Below are 15,969 nucleotides of genomic sequence, written 5' to 3'. Positions count from 1 at the left end.
TGCAGCTTAGTTTTTTTTGTTGATTGTAGAACATCTCTAAGTTATGGTGTATCTCCAACAACTCTGGAGATTTTCCAATGTAAATATTGCAATCCTACTGGGTGTCTGTCCTGCTTTTAATGCCTGAGCTGACCAGACATCAGATTTCCCCAAGGGCTCACAGCCTCCAGTACAATTCCCTTTTCCCAGATAATGGGTAAGTACCCATCAAACAAGGAGAATTCACCCAGGTACTTGAACTGCAAAGGCGTTTTAACACAAGACTGTGTGTTAGAGAGAACCCATGTTCCCCAACCACATAAGCTTCTACTGAAGCATGGATCAACCACTAAACCTTCAATTTAGTATGCTAGACTGTCTGCAGCACACTGAAGCACTTAAACAAAAAAGCCACCAAAAAGATCAACCAACACTACTGGTAAACATTTTGTAAAAGATTTATTTAAGTATCATTTATCACAAAAAAGAAAATACATAGAAGATTAGAAGCATGCAACCATCTTCCACATTTCTATTTATTTTTCTTGCATTCCCAGCTCGTTGTAATAGAACTCCTGTGCCACCCTCACTTGTTCCTCAAAAATACTGTTTCAAGACATAGGATAACCAAAAAAAAAAACCACAATAAAAGGTAAGATAACATATGAGAAAAGTGCAAAGTAAAAAAGTCACATATATACCACATTCAAACCCTTCCCCTTCCAAAAAATGGATAAAGGCAAACTGTCATTTTGCTGCACGATCAGATTGTCTTTATGAACTACTTTACAAAAAATTAATATAAATTAAGGGCATAATCCTGCAGACACTTATAATCACAGCTAACTTCAATCAGAGTGGCCCAATTGGTATTATTAAAAGCCACAAGTTAGTCACATGCATAAGTTCTTGCAGGTGTAAGGCCCTAAGGCAATAAAATGTTTAAGAGCATTAGGGAGAACAAAAATTAAAGCAAATGAAATCACTCTCAGATGTGTGTTGCTTAGTAAGTTTATATCAAACATATTTTAAACAGAACAGTTTGCTCCTAAAGCCCTGAATATTTCTATTACTTAAGCAGTTTTGCAAGATTAAAAGACAAAAAACCCCCAGGAAGCTGGTACAGATGTTAATGAACATAAAAGTTGCTTCAGGCAGGTATGTAAGGAGGTGGAGGTTCCTTCTCAGGCATCTTCACTGCCATTTCATAGGTTGGCAGAACATACTAAGGAGAAGACATTTTGAAGTGATTAATGCAAGAGATTTCAAATGAAAAAAAAAAAAGATAAAAAGAGAATAAAAGCATACATGGCTCATCAGCAACTTAATCCTCTGTTGCAGGGAAAGTTATTTTAAGAATTTACTGCTGTTCCTAGTAAGCAAATGAGGAAGTGAAAGAAGGTGCAGGAGCAGTTTACTGCTCTGCTGAGCCTAACCCTTGGTCCTTCATTCCACACCCCACTGCATCTTGACTTTGCAAAGCAGCAAGGAAGGTTTGGACTGGTGCAATCAAAGCTTCCCTCTATCACAAGAAAAACATTCAAAGGCTTCTCTCTAAAGACCCTCCTTTTAGGCACTCAGAATTTAGCTAAGAAATCCACCACAAAATTAGCTGCTTTATATTTTTTTATCTTTCCAGTCTTTCTTTAGAAAGCTGGACAAGGCTTGGAAACATATGTGGATGTGGTGATTTTCTACTTCAAAATTAATGATACTGCTTCCTTTTATCTTAAAACGAGATTTTACCTGTGGAGGAGCTTCAAAAGCAGGGTACACGGCAATCTCTGGCAAATTTCTGCTGATGATGTATTTATAGCAGTTCCATACACAGTTAATTAGATATGCCTGAAAGAAGAGAGATTTGTCTTTTAAACACCTCATAAGCATTGGCTGATTCAGAAATTACATGTTGCATGACATTCCTATGATAAAAAGGAGCATAAATCAACTTAGACAACACATATCTGAGGAATGGTTGCTATTTCATAGACCTGGCCACATACCTATGTTGCTCTCCATTTTGCATTCACAGTGAGTCATAGAGGATGCACCACACAGGTTTTAGGAAAAGAATTCAACTAATCTCTGTCTGCCTCAGCAGGGCTAATCAAATTAATCCCCAACTGGCTTATGCTTCTGTGCATCTCAGTACAACCTGCCAGGAGGAGGAGAGGCCAACAGTACAATCCCACTCATCCCCCAGCTAACACTATTGCTCCAACTAACTGCCAGTGTTAAGGAACAGGCTCAGACACACAACTGAGGCAGCAGGGAGAAGGTAGAGCAGTGACCCTTGAACTTGGAGTCAACACTGACTGCTGCAGAAAGAAACACTATCACAATATGATGAGGATTAGGGCTTTTTTATTACTAATTTGTGTAACATTAACCTCTCCAAATCTCTCACTGACCAGTTAGCACTGTTGTACAAAAGGTACCAAATTTCCCAATCAATACTCAAGTGCTATCTACTGTATTAGGCTTTCACTCTCCCCAGTTAAACATTCCTCTTGGAAAAAGCATAGAAAAATCAGTAAAATTATTTTGCATTATTTAATTTTTTCTTAAATGCAACCTGAATGTAATAAAGGAACAGTATCATGGCCAATGTATATTATAAATTCATTTCTCTAATATGCTTTGTCTACACAAGAGTTTTTATAACCCAAATGAATGCCTCATTATTTAGATCTTCAGAAAGAAAGTAACTGCTACTATCACCCTTCAGAAGGGAGGAAGATGCAGGTCTAGAACTAACTTATACATTTCCTCATTCCATCATCTTCCTTCCAAAACTTGCATTCTGGTTTGTTAGGCACAGTGAGAGATTTTAAACATTTTGTTTAGAAACTTGTATGCATTAACTCAATATTATTTCACTACAAGCTTAATTACAAATATTAAAATTATTTCCACATAGACAAAAAGTCTTTTTGCATTCCTCCTTCCTACTCAGGAAGGGCAGAGCTGCATAAGCACACCCCACTGCACACACACAAGTTAGCTGAAGACACCAGTACACAACATATTAGACCTAAGTCATACTGGAACTGAACATCCCAACAATTGTGCTCAAAGAAGTTCCTGCCTCAGCATTAAGAACGCAGCTGGGTTCTGAATTCAGCATTGAGAAGTAACTCAGACTGACACCATCTTAATATTTATTAACTCTTGCAACAGACAGACGATTAAGTTTTAACTTACCTTTAAAATGATAAATAATACAAAGAACACCAGAACAATAAACAAGAGACAGCTGGAGTCCAAAGAAAGGAGATCTTCTTTGTAAGGAAAATCCGGCTAGTGAAAAAAAAAAACAAGAGGGGAAGAGGGGAAGGGAGAGAAAGAGAAGAGATAAGAATGAACACTGCACAATTAAATATGATAGAAAAACATCTGAACTTCACACCAACTGAAACAAACACTTGTGTAAACTACTCCCCTGAAACAAAAAGTTCCATTTCTAACAAGTTTCCTCTTTATCCCCCCCCCAAAGCACAGTATTTATCCTGTCTCTGTCCCACAAGAAAAGAGCACTACAGTACAGTCTGTGTCCCTAAGTCACTTCATCAGTCTCATCCCAGCACAGACTCTTCTTCACAAGATTCTTCTTCACAGCTGCAGAACAGTGTTTGTACTCCTCTACAACTCTTTAACGACTTACTATTAATCACATCCTGTCAGTCCAACCTGTAACACACTGGTGTGCAGTCTAAGATGTCACCCCCAAGCTTGGGGAAGCCAAAACAGAACTGCAAACCTGTCTCTTTTCCTTCCCTGACCACAGTAACAAAGCCTCTCTCAAACATCAATCTAAGATTTTATCTGTTTCAAAAAGGACTTGCTTTTAAACATCTACTTGAACAAATCACAACACCAGCCAGCCAGAGGTCATGGTCCCTAGAGACAGTACATTCTATGCATTGACTCTTCTTGCAGTTAAAACACAGGCAGTGTTAGTGAGAACTCCACTGCAGTTTCCTTAGAAAGCGTTGCTGCAACTTGAGAAGAGACACATAGAATGTAAAAAGGAAAGCTCAGATTCCATGTGCAATGCTGTGGGAATCCTCACCAACACTTCTACAGTCCTTACCTGTACTTCTCTTCCTGTTCCCTACCAAATAAGGGTCAACACATTTTTAATCTGCAGTAGCAGATTTGCCACCGAGCCCCACTGCTTAAAAGACACAGTTAAGTGTGTTAAAGAACACACCTCCAACTGTAGCAAACACAGTTTAAACCAGTAGTTCCCATCACAATTCTTTCCTTACTCTCCCCGGCTTTCCTTTTAGGAAGCAATGACAACTTTAACTCTTCCACCTCTGATAAACTACCATGTTCATAATAACCACCTATGGCTGCTGCAGGCAGAATTCCTTTCTCTTATGCAAAGGGAAGTGTAGCTCAGTCACTGATCCAATTAAAACAAACTTTAATTTCAAATGTAAAATATCAACTTGAGCTGAATACTTACCAACTGATCCAGGTAATCCTTGATTCTGGGCAAGTAGGTTAGAGAACTGATGGCAACCAGACAACTGAGCACAAAGTCAAAGAGTTGGTAACAGAAAAATGGGATCAGCCAGCCTACACGATGCTAAGAAACAGAAAAAAGGAGAAGCCTGTAAATTATCTAGTTAAAAAAAAATCAAGTAGCAACTCTCAAACCACGGATTATAAATATACTTACAGCAATGGCACCATACACCATCATCGCACTGATTGTGAACATGAGGAGGGAGATAGCAAACAGAACACAGGCATTTTCTGCATTAAAAAAAAAACAAACCCCAGTAAGAATCAGTAATTTCCTGGAGTTGCCACACTGCAGCTGACAGGTACCAAGCTTTGTCCATTACTACAATCTGTTCTCAATTGACTCATCCATGCCAACTACCAGCAGCAAAAAAGAGTAACTCAGATCCTTCCTAACAAAAAAAATCTGGTTCAAGAAAACCTACAACTACTCGGAAAAATCCCTCTGCCTTAATCAAAATCCTGACTAAAGCCCAGGAACACCAATTAGACGCTTGACACAGTTTGACAGTAATGCACCATAATGATGCTGATTTGCAATATGTGTCAGTGCTGAAAGTATGTGAGTGATTAACTTTACAACTGGGCAGAATCTTAAGTGAAGCTAACACACTATCAACCTTTACCCTTGAAAATGGTTTGGTTACATAATTTGGTCATTGGCAGTGGGAGCAGCACTGCTCCTTCAGTAACACTAAGGAAAACAGGAAATCACTGTGTGGAAGGTATCCCACTATTTACAAGAAAAGGCTGTTGAACAGAAACCAATTTGTAGCAAAATCCAGGACACTCATGGAAGCTGCATGATAAAGATTCTCCTTGTGCATCATAGTTACTGATTACAGAAGCAGAGCTGCTTTCCACAAATGAGTTTATATTTGTTCTTTTTTAAACACAAAGAAACCAGCTTGAGAGTCCATAGACATGGTAAATAAATGGGTTTAGCAATATTGAAGCCAAAATTTTTTTGTTCCCCTGCTTGAAAAAGATTATCTGAGAACCCTTTCTACTCTGCAATTAGTATCTACATACACAGATGGCATCAAGGAAGAGCCCCCCCATGTCTGAAATGTGTTGATCAGACATAAGTCTCAGCAATCACCACCGAGTGTGGCTGTCCTCTGAGGAGTTACTGCTCACAATATACACTAGTACAATAATACCTGTAAGGTTCTTTCATACACACAAAGCCCTCTAGCCCAGATCTCAACATAAGGAATAAGAATTTTTAAGTCAAAAGCATGTGATAGCTTTTACACTAAAGAGTGAAGAAAGCACCTTCATCTTCAGAAGCATCTTTCACTCATATAAGCTTAAGGCTACCAAGTACACCAACAGCTTTTACAGATCATATGAGATTTTACAGACATCTGCTGTGATTTTATTTAATATCTTAGCCTCATGAAGAATTTGGTCCTTGCTCCCAGTCTTATTTCATTAGTGGAAATGTGAGTTACAGTCACTGGTCAGAACTGACAGATCCTCAACTCAGGTCATGAACAATTAATCCAGAACACTCAAAACCCAGTTTAGTGCCGTACTATTTTACTTCGCTGAATCTGACCCTCCCAAAATTTTCATGTAATACAACAGACTGAGGTAGATTAGAAGTGCCACACTACACATTTCTGCACATTTAAAACCAAGAGAAGCAAAGCATATGCTCAAGTTTACCGATACAATAGTTAAAAACACCAATTACAGCTGTATACATCATATACTCAGTAAAATAGTGGGCATAATTCTGCTCATAGTGCTTTCTCTTTCATTTATGCAGGTGAAACTTAGAGAAACACTTTGGTTTCACTCAAGTACTTAGCATCCCAATTGTTCCTCTCTTCTTCAAAAGTTATCATGGTTTTCTTCTTAGTAAATTCATATGCAGGAGCTCTAAGGTATTTCCTGATCTATGAAGATGACCAAAAATTCTGAAGAAAAGTCTTCAAACTTGTTTTCTGCTGCTTGTTTTACTGAGACAGCAAAGATAACTAATGTTTATGGAGAAAGTGAATCAGAGATGTCCCACACATACTTCAACACTCAAATCATCAGAAGGCCAAGAAATCTCATCACTTAAGATGCTTGGGTATAAAATGAAGTTAAAATAATAATCCATAAAGCTTTCTTTTTATTCTTGTAGAAGAATTCAATCCCAGAATAACTGAAGAGAAATTCAGAAAACAAGATAGGCATATTTATTAAAAGTTGTATGCATATATTACAACCTAGTGTAAGACAAATCCATGGTACTGCATGCTTTATATTCCCATCAGCCAGCAGAGTTCTAGACCTACCAGCCATTCTCTCAGAAGCATAGTAATTTCCAATGACTTCATACTGGATATCAACAGTTGGCACCATATTTGGATGAGTCACTTCTACTGTCAACAAGATGCCCATCAGCAAGTTCACCACCTGAGAGAGATCACAGTTACCTCAAGGTTAATTACTTTGCAACAGCTAAGATGTTTTTAATGACCACTAATAATCCTTTATTTCAGTTAAAAATAAACTCTTCTCTTTGCCTCTATATGGAAGAAGAAAAAAAAAAAAAAGAGTCCAACTTACAGTTAAATTTCAAGCTCATTTAATTAAATGACTACTAAAACAACCCAAAGAGTGTGGAGCACTTGCTAGGTTCAATGAATCACAACTGAATAACTGCAAATTGAGGGGATGAGAAGATTCCTAGGGATTCAAATAACGTAATTAAGCTGATGCTGCCTGATGAATGTACAGATCTGTGAACTGAAAACCTGGAAACAGTTAAAAAAGGTCAGTAAGATAAAGGTACAGAATGAGGAATATTTTGAAAGAATTTCTGCTTTCTAGAACAAATGGAGTTAATTTAACATACAAATAAATTACTGGGTTTCTGCCACATTTCAGCCTTAATAAGCTAGAAAGATCTTCCTCTGCTTCCCAGATCACTTATTAAAATTTCACACAAAGATCAACCCCCAAAGTGCGTGCTCACCAGTCTTTCTCCTCCCTCATGCTGCCACTTAAGACTCCTTCTGTTGCCCCATTTTGGTACACCCCAGAAATGTCTTCAGTAAGAGCTCAAAGAATCAGAAGTAGCTGAAGCCTCTGTAAAATTGCCTTGACAGCATTTATAAGGTACCCAAGGATTACAGGGACATAGTTTCTGTTGCTAGTATCTGGAGACACATGCCAATGGTTGCATAACACAAAAAAACCCTCATGATGGTCTTTTCTAGCTGCAGACATTTTCCAATCAGTATTCAGTACTGTCACCACCAGCAGCAGGATCCCTTCCAATCAGCCTCAAAGAAAAAAAAAAACTGGTTTGCAGTTTCTCATAACTTAAGAGTATTTGCCAGGTATTTCTTCTTCTATGGGCATGGTTCCAGAAGTCAACGATGGTGGCAAGTCTATGTACAATTACTGAAGATTTCAGAAAAGAAAAAAAAAAATCTGAATCTTGTAAAAATTTTGAGACTCACAGTTCCTACAACTTTTTTTCCTCTCACTGTTTTTATTAGTTTTTTCTTCTTTTTCCCCTGGGGTTTACAGATAAATGGTGATAAGCTTGCTTGCACGTTCTGCTAAAGGAACCCTTCAGTGGAATTAAAGTTGGTATGCTTTTCACTTTGTAGAAATGCAATCATCTCATCACGTACTACACAAACTTAATAGAATTTCCAGCTATTTTGAGCCACTTGTATTTCTATAAGGCATTTTATATAAAACATAGTAGACAAAACAGCTGGCAGTGAAGAACTCTGTTTAACCACCAATATCTTTAGCCTCGAAATGCACTTATTTTCACTCTCACAGGATACTTCCTAAAGGGCAAACTGTCAAGTTGCTCACCTGCCCCTTGTTTTCAAATCTTATTTTGCTTCACCATTCGTCAAAAATATGGAACACTTTCATCTCCCACCTTCTTCATCCTTCTGTACTCTGGCCTTCTGCTTTCAATGCTCTCTGCATTTTCAACCCTTCTATTTCCCCCTCTCTGTGAGTGAGCTGGGTATATTGGAAAATAGCTTTCTGCACTGTACTTGTTTCTAAAAGCCTAGGTCAAAGGTTCAGATCTCCGGCAGCTGAAACATTGATCTCTGCTTTATAAAGCACAAAAGTACATGTTCAATTACAACTAAATCATTTACTGTTTATACATAGTCATGAGTTTGACTGCCATGATAGGCTATCTGCCTCAGAATAAGGAGTAAGCAGCACTTGAATTACTATAGAAGTACTGAGGAACTTGAATGTCTCAGAATTTTGAGACTGTAATTCTCCATCTGTCACTATCTTTTTTATTTTCATCTTATCTGAGGTCCTAATTCAGAATACTGAAGTCTTTGGTACTTTCACTAGTTACTGAGTGTTGCTCCAAGTATTAAACGTTTATTTTCTCAAACTGAAATAGTATGCAAGTAAAACAGAAAATAAGAGCCATTCAAAATCCAATCTATTAGAATCAATGAGACCAAATAAAAATAGTAACAAATCAAAACAAATCTAAACAACCCAAAACCTTGGCCAATTAACACCTCAGGGTTTCCAGCATTCCATTACTACTGTTTACAAATCCATCACAACACTGAGCAATTAATTGAAATTCATATGTTAAATGTGATCAAGAACTACAGAGCCAGAGCCTCTATTTTAACTACTTCCATTCTTTCCCAGAAGCTTGATAACAGCAAGACCACAAGGCTAGTTTCAAAATAATCAGTGTAACAAGCAGCAAGAATATGGTTTGGACCACAGAACATTTTTAGAGCTTTTAAGTATATACTCACTGCAAATCAAATCTATGTTCACAAATGTCTACATAGAGAAGTCAGAAAAAACATAACTCAGTGTAATATGAGGATTAAACCAATCACCATCTCCCCCTCAAAAAAAAGAAAACAAACTCAAAAAAAACCCAAGCCTGACAAGACAGCACTCAGTGGATACTGCAGCATCCTAAAGTTACACCTCAGAAATCTCAGCAGCTTCATTCTGGTCTTTTTTGCTAGGAAATCAAAAATAGTAACAAAAAAAATTGCAAAATGCATGTTCAAGTTCTTATTTAAAAAATAATCCCATTAAGATGAAAATAACCTTAATTTAGTTTTGTAATAGTTTAGGGAGAGTATTTTACATTTTCATATCTGGGATAGCTAAGTTTAATACTTTGGTGTAGCTTTTAGCAAAATTCAAATAGCTGAAATTTCAAATTCTCAAGTAGAAAGTCATCATTTAGTACACACTGGTAACAGAAATATTAGCTCCCCATATGATCAGAAGTCAAAAGACTGTGGAACTCTTAAGAAGCATTAGCTTTTTCATTAGTGAGTTTTATCTCCACAGTGTACACCTTATGCCTCATCATGAAAGTGCTTCAACTCTCTGGAGGCCGTAACATAAGTGTGGTTTTCCCCAAGCACTCAGAGTGACTTAAGCAAAACCAAGAATTCCTACTTATAATTTTCTTATATCCTTTTATGAGGGGAAAGAGGGAAATTGCCTTGCACTACTACACTCATTTTCCTTTCACTTTTCCAGTATTTTTTCCCTAGACATGTTTCCAAATTGGATTTAAGAAAAAAAAAAAAGAAAAAAACCAAACAAGATGAAGATTCTGATTTGGTTTGACTTATTAATATACTGAAATAGTAAAAACTGAAGAAGAGTAATTTTAAATAGGGTACTTCAGAGCCTCTAGCACTACCAGCATGAGACTGACAGCAATGAGCCAGTATAACTAGTCTTAATCAGGTTCAGTGAACACACAATTCCAGAGATCCCCCTCGTGCTCCTGCTAACCAGCAGCAATTGCATCACTGCCTGCAGCGCTGAAGCTTGTTGCCAGAAGGCAGGAGCCCCTCCCTCCAAAACAATACTATTGGCTTTTATGCTGTTTACTGAACTCTGATCCCATTTTTGCCAGTGCAGTGTTCGTGCTTCCGGTTTCTGGAAAGTGCAGTGCCCAATATGAAAGTTTACAGGAAGAAACAAACTTCAAAGCAACACGACTGCAATTATGGAGAGAGGAACAGGAGGTTTCTTTTTCCTTCCTACACAGAACAGCAGTGGGTGTTGCAGAGCTAACCAAGCTTTATCAGACCTGGAACTCAAGTACAATTCTGCCAGAAATGTTCTTAACTTGTCTTTTGGTAAATACACTTTTATTTACTGATCACAAACAGCAGCAGCGCACAGACAGAACCATGCTTGAGACTCTGTTCACACAGCATCAGCAGCAGACATTTTAGAAGGTAGTCCTGGTTCCCTCTGGACTTGCAGAAACACCCAGAAAGGACAGTGATAAAACTATTCTAGTGAGGAGCAAAGTTAATTACAGTCATGATTTAAAAGTACACAAATAAGTAAGGAATAGAAAACCTAAAGAAATGGTTATGTAAGAATAACACATGTATTAAGTAGACAGAAGCCTTATCTTACTAAAACATCTGGAGTAGATTGCTGTGAGACTCCATTTTAAGTTTGATAGCAAATTCCTGCAGGACTGCATTGCACGAGAACACAGTTTATACAGCAATCAGCAAGATTTGCAGTAACATAAAACTATTCTTGAATTAAACATTCTCCCCCTCCAAAAAGCTACATCCTTCAAAAAACCCCAACAAAACCAAAACACACAAAATACAAACAAAAAGCCCCAACAAACAAAAAAAAACCAAAACCACCCTACACATAAAGTTATTACTATTTGTCCCACTGTAATTTAAAAGCAGAGATTACTTAATTGATTTATAAATACTTCTCATAAGAACCTGAAAGACTAAGTTAGAGCTATACTTAAATGGGGCATTAATTAACAAGTCTAAAAACCTGACATGTTCTGGACAATTTTTTAAAGCTTGGCAGAAGGCAATTAAATTTAACTTTCACTGTCAAAACTGTATTTTACCTTCAAAAAAAGTGTAATTTATATTTGACTTCTGATTTTAAAGCATTATGGAAGACCAGCATGTTATAACTTTTTTCAGCTCTAACAGACAGCTGTTGCCAGACTTTAAAGTTCTCACCCTTACCCAGGTGACAGCTGAGAACTGGATAAAAATATTCAACGCTAGGCTTAACAAAGTGTTCGATACACAGGGGTTTTTTAATAAAAACTCGCACCTCTAAAGCACTTCGCATGCCCCCTGCTACCTTGAACTCAGCTCTACTTTCCCCTCCAGCAGACCGAGTGGCCGCGGTTACACGAGATCAAAGCCGCACTCCGCCCCTGGAGCCGCAGCCTCAGGGTGCCCGGGGCAGCCGCCACCGTCCCCAGCACCCATTGAGAAAGAAGAAAGAGGTGCCGCAACCAGGCAACAAGAGGAAACATAAGCACAGCAGGAGAGGTAGAAACTGGAAGTGCTACCAGGTCTGTGGCCACGGAAACATCTCCCTGTCCCCCGCCCCCAGCAGGTTCCTGGTTTAGGGACACTCCCGCGAACAGGAACGGCAGTGCGGAAGGCAGCGAGGGGCTTTTGTTCTGCAACAAGGATCGCTGTCCCCCTTGCTGTTCACGATTTGTGCTTTTACTTGAGGGACCAGAAGCATATTCTTGAACTCCATCCATCAGCACAGGGTGGTTTGCAGGTTTCTACAAGTTTGATTCTCAACAGTACAATGGACCTTTTCCTTTGAAACGAACTAATAGTAGAACTTAACCAGCACCAAGACTTTTGTCCAATTTCATTTGAAAGAGATACTTCTTTTTCCCTAAAGTTTTGTTACATTTCCAACCCCCTACCCTACCTTTTCCTTAAGTCCTGTCTCTCCAGCGACTTTGTTTGCCTGTACATTTTTTTGCCAACTGAGGGACCAAGATGAATAAAGGATCTCCCCATACTTGTTGAAAATAAACCATAAATTCCCCAAAATCAAACCCCCATGCCTCTAAAGGCAGTTTCTGGGCATGGCTGTTTCATACCAACACAAAAACTCAGCATTCCTTGTTTCGTACAATCTGGAGAAGGGCAAAGAAGAACACAGCTTTTGATTACAACTTCAGGAGAGCAGAAAAGGTATGATGCAACTTTTGTAAACTATCTTCTCATTTTTACCACCCACCTGGGTTAAGGGAAAGGAAAGATGAGGAAATTACTTCAATAAAGGGGAGTTCAGCCCCCCTTTAATTGAACCAAGGAGGTTCACTTAAGGCCTTTAAGTTAGGGCTCCAGGCCTTTAAATTGCTGCTATTGTTTTCACATGTCTACTTCGCCCTAGTTCAGAACTTTATTTCTAATATTTCACCGCACTATCACAGCCCTTCCTCGGAGAGAAAGCACTCACCACTAAGAAAAAAAGAAGTGTTTTGGGAGACAAATTTGTTTCCACTGCTTTTCAATCACTGTTTCAGGAAGAGAGTATGGAATAACCTGGAACTTCCCTCGCCACAAAGTGGGGGACACTCATCTTTCTCTCAGAGGTTACACACCATTCACGGTACCTCATCTTGTTCCCCTGTTATACACCCCAAATACCACTCTCCCCCGATCTCCTCCCTTCCACGCTCAGTACTGTATTAAAGTCTCAATCCCTCCAAACCAAGAAAGAGTAATACAATCTCTCTGAAACACAGATTAAAACGCTCTGAACTTTCTCTTCACTTTCTTTTTCCAAACACAGGGGAGGATGCCGAGGGACAGCAGGACTGCGTTAGCCCGAAGGAGAGCCCGGGAAAGAAGAGGAACCTGAGCCCCGCCGGTGACCCCAGGAAATCGCCCGGTGCAGCTTCCCCCGACCGCCCCAGCACAGGGGACGGCTGCCCGGGCAGGGGAGCGGGACGGGAGCGATCCCTCAGAGCGGCCGCGCGGGCGCCGCTCCCCCGTCCCACCGAGCACCCCGCGCACGCGCGCTGAGCACGGCCCCCACCGCCGCCCCTCCAGCCGCTGGCCGCCCCCGCCTCTCACCATGTACCAGGTGCCCAGGATGATGGTGCCGGTGCGCACATGGCAGCAGCCGCAGCACCGGGTGCTGTAGAAGCGGTCACGACTCCTCTTGAACGTCATGGCGGCAGCGCGCAGCACCAACCGCCGGACCCACCACCCGCCCTCTCCAAGCAGTTCCCGACACCAAGGGCCGTAAAACTCCCGGCGCGCGTCACCGCCGCACTGACCAATCAACCGCCGAGAGAGTGCCGTGGGGCGGGCCTGTGTTGCCGCGGCGACGGCTGATTGACAGCATCGCTGACCAATCATAACAGCTCCGGTACTGACGCCCCTCATTCACCTGCGGCGGCGGGGGCCGCACCTGAGGTGGGGGCGGTGCCCTTTCCGCCATGTTGGGCTTTGGCCGCCTCTGCCGAGGCGAGTCTGGCGGCGAAAGGTCCTGTCCTGCCCTGCTCTGTTCTGCTCGCCTGGCGCACGGGGAGCAGCTCGCCGGGCGTTTGGAGAGATGGAACTTGGCAGCCGGGGAGGCAGCGAAAAACCTGTGGGGAAAGCTGCGTTGTCTAGAGACGTTCCCGTGTACTTAGCGCGGGTGAGGGACGGCTCGAATTCTCGGGCCGGTTCTGAGCCCCTCAGTTCAGGAGGGACATGGAAGTTGTAGAGAATGTCCAGAGAAGGGCAACAGAGCTGGTGAAGCGGCTGGAGGAGAAGGAGGAACGGCTGAGGGTGTTTGTCTGGCGAAAAGAAAGCTCAGAGAGAACCGTATCGCTCTCTACGACTCCCTGCAAGGATTGTAGCCAGGTGGGGGTCGGCCTCTTCTCCCAGGCAGCTGGTAACAGCTTTAGAGGACATGGCCTCAAGCTGCGGCAGGGAGGTTTAGTCAGGACGTCAGGAGGAATTTCTTCATTGAAAGGGTGTTTAGACGTTGGAGCAGAAGTCACTGTTCCTAGAGGTCTTTAAAGAAGGTGGACATGGCACTTAGTGCCATGGTCTGTTTGACGTAGTGTTATGTCATGGTTTGGATTCGATGATCTCACAGATCTTTTCCAGCCTAGTTGATTTTGTGATTATGGACAGCCCTTAATTCTAATATAGTAATGATTAAGTAATGTCTCCTGATGTCCTAATTCCAGCTGGGGCAGTGTTAATTTTTGCAGGCGCCAGGAGGGCATGGCTGGGATGTGGGGATTATTCTGTCCCAGCTCACATCATTGGTCATTGCCAGAGCAGGGGGAAAAGGGGTTTCTTCCTATGGAGAAAACGTGGAAGAGGGAGCCGACTGGTAGTGTGTATTGGGAGCGGGGGCAGGTTTCTTATCTCGTTGATGTTTCCAGTATATCGTTGTGCCTCTAATTCTCAACTCCATCGCAACGCAGCAGGAAAGATGAGGAGAAGGGGGAGTGAGAGAGAGCAGTGTTGTGGTTTGAGAAAGTCTCAGTGGAGGTCCTGAACGGGGAAGTACCATTCTTAAACCGTGACACCTGGGCAGAGCCTGAAGAGGTCTGCTTTGAGGTGCTGCCAACATCCCCCGGCTTTCACTGAATTTCGCTGCAGAAGGTGAACATGAACCGTTTTGCTGTTCTTTTGAGTTAATTCCTTGAATTAAAGAATAATATTAAGACTGTGTTGCATGCTAGGAGGATATGCCATCAGAGGAAAAACAGAAGAGATGAAATTTAGTCCACAGAAGTGTTTTACTTTGTTGGTAACTCCAAGCCCTACTCAAGCCCCTGTTGGTGAGTGGGTAATGGAAATGCTTCATTAGTTTCACTGAAACCTGCGGGTGTTGCACTTTTAAATACGTTAATTAGAAATAACATAAATCCAAGTGCTGTCTTCATTTGTGTATGTGATAAGTTTCACCCCCACTTAGAGACGCAGTCTCCTGTTCCCACATGGAGTAGGACCTGTAAACTTCCCCTGACCCAATGGTTTCTGGAGACCTGAGCTGTTGATGCAGAAGTGCACACAGTTTATTTTAACCTTCTCCTTGCAGCTGCAATATTTCCTTCTTGGCAGAGCACAGTCTGAGACACAGGACCGTAAATATTTGCTGTGCCTATATACACCAAGATGTACGTCAGTATTGAGTTTTTTCACTTTGAACAATGAGAAGGTAATGGGGGTGACAGTGGTTGTCCTTTTGATACATTCCAGATTGTACAATTAACACATTTTATTGCTTTAGCTGTTTAGTCTGTTTTTAATGTGAGCTGTTGCTGAGTTGTTTGAAATTATTTACTTAAGGGCTTTAAAAGTGACCTTTTTATTTTAATTCCCCAGAGTTCCATAGTTGGTGTTTTTCTTCCATGGGGCATATTTCATTTTTGAATAAACATGTTGTAAGTGCTGCTAAGATGGCTGTAATGATCCTCTTACAAACTATTGTTTGTTTCTCTAGTGCTGTGATGTTCTCAGCCCTGTGCACAGATGCCTAATTATCAACATTCTGATTTAATGTAGCAAGAAGGGACTAATTTTAATCAAAATACACTTGTCCATGTAAAAAAATGGAAAAATGAATGTGTATATTGTTGTAATCGGTCATTAAAAAAATCGGTTTCTCCCAGATGGCACTCTGGGAAGC

The 15,969-nt window shown here is 40.8% G+C and overlaps 1 protein-coding gene across 1 annotated transcript; it reads right to left on the bottom strand.

The window, feature by feature from the left end:
• Positions 1-419: 419 nt before the first annotated feature.
• On the bottom strand, positions 420-13,573 carry LAPTM4A (lysosomal protein transmembrane 4 alpha). Its single transcript, XM_084202861.1, has 7 exons — positions 13,407-13,573; positions 6,810-6,930; positions 4,670-4,746; positions 4,454-4,576; positions 3,184-3,279; positions 1,726-1,824; positions 420-1,204 (listed from the first exon to the last, which is right to left on the bottom strand). The coding sequence occupies exons 1-7, from the start codon at positions 13,503-13,505 to the stop codon at positions 1,130-1,132; spliced, it is 690 nt and encodes a 229-aa protein (XP_084058987.1). The 5' UTR covers positions 13,506-13,573; the 3' UTR covers positions 420-1,129.
• Between the last annotated feature and the right edge of the window lie 2,396 nt (positions 13,574-15,969).

The sequence above is a fragment of the Fringilla coelebs genome (genome assembly GCF_963513975.1).
Source record: "Fringilla coelebs genome assembly, chromosome: 3".
NCBI lineage: Eukaryota > Metazoa > Chordata > Aves > Passeriformes > Fringillidae > Fringilla > Fringilla coelebs.
The sequence above is the reverse complement of the archived record's forward strand: the minus strand, read 5'-3'. Positions and strand labels throughout refer to the sequence as shown.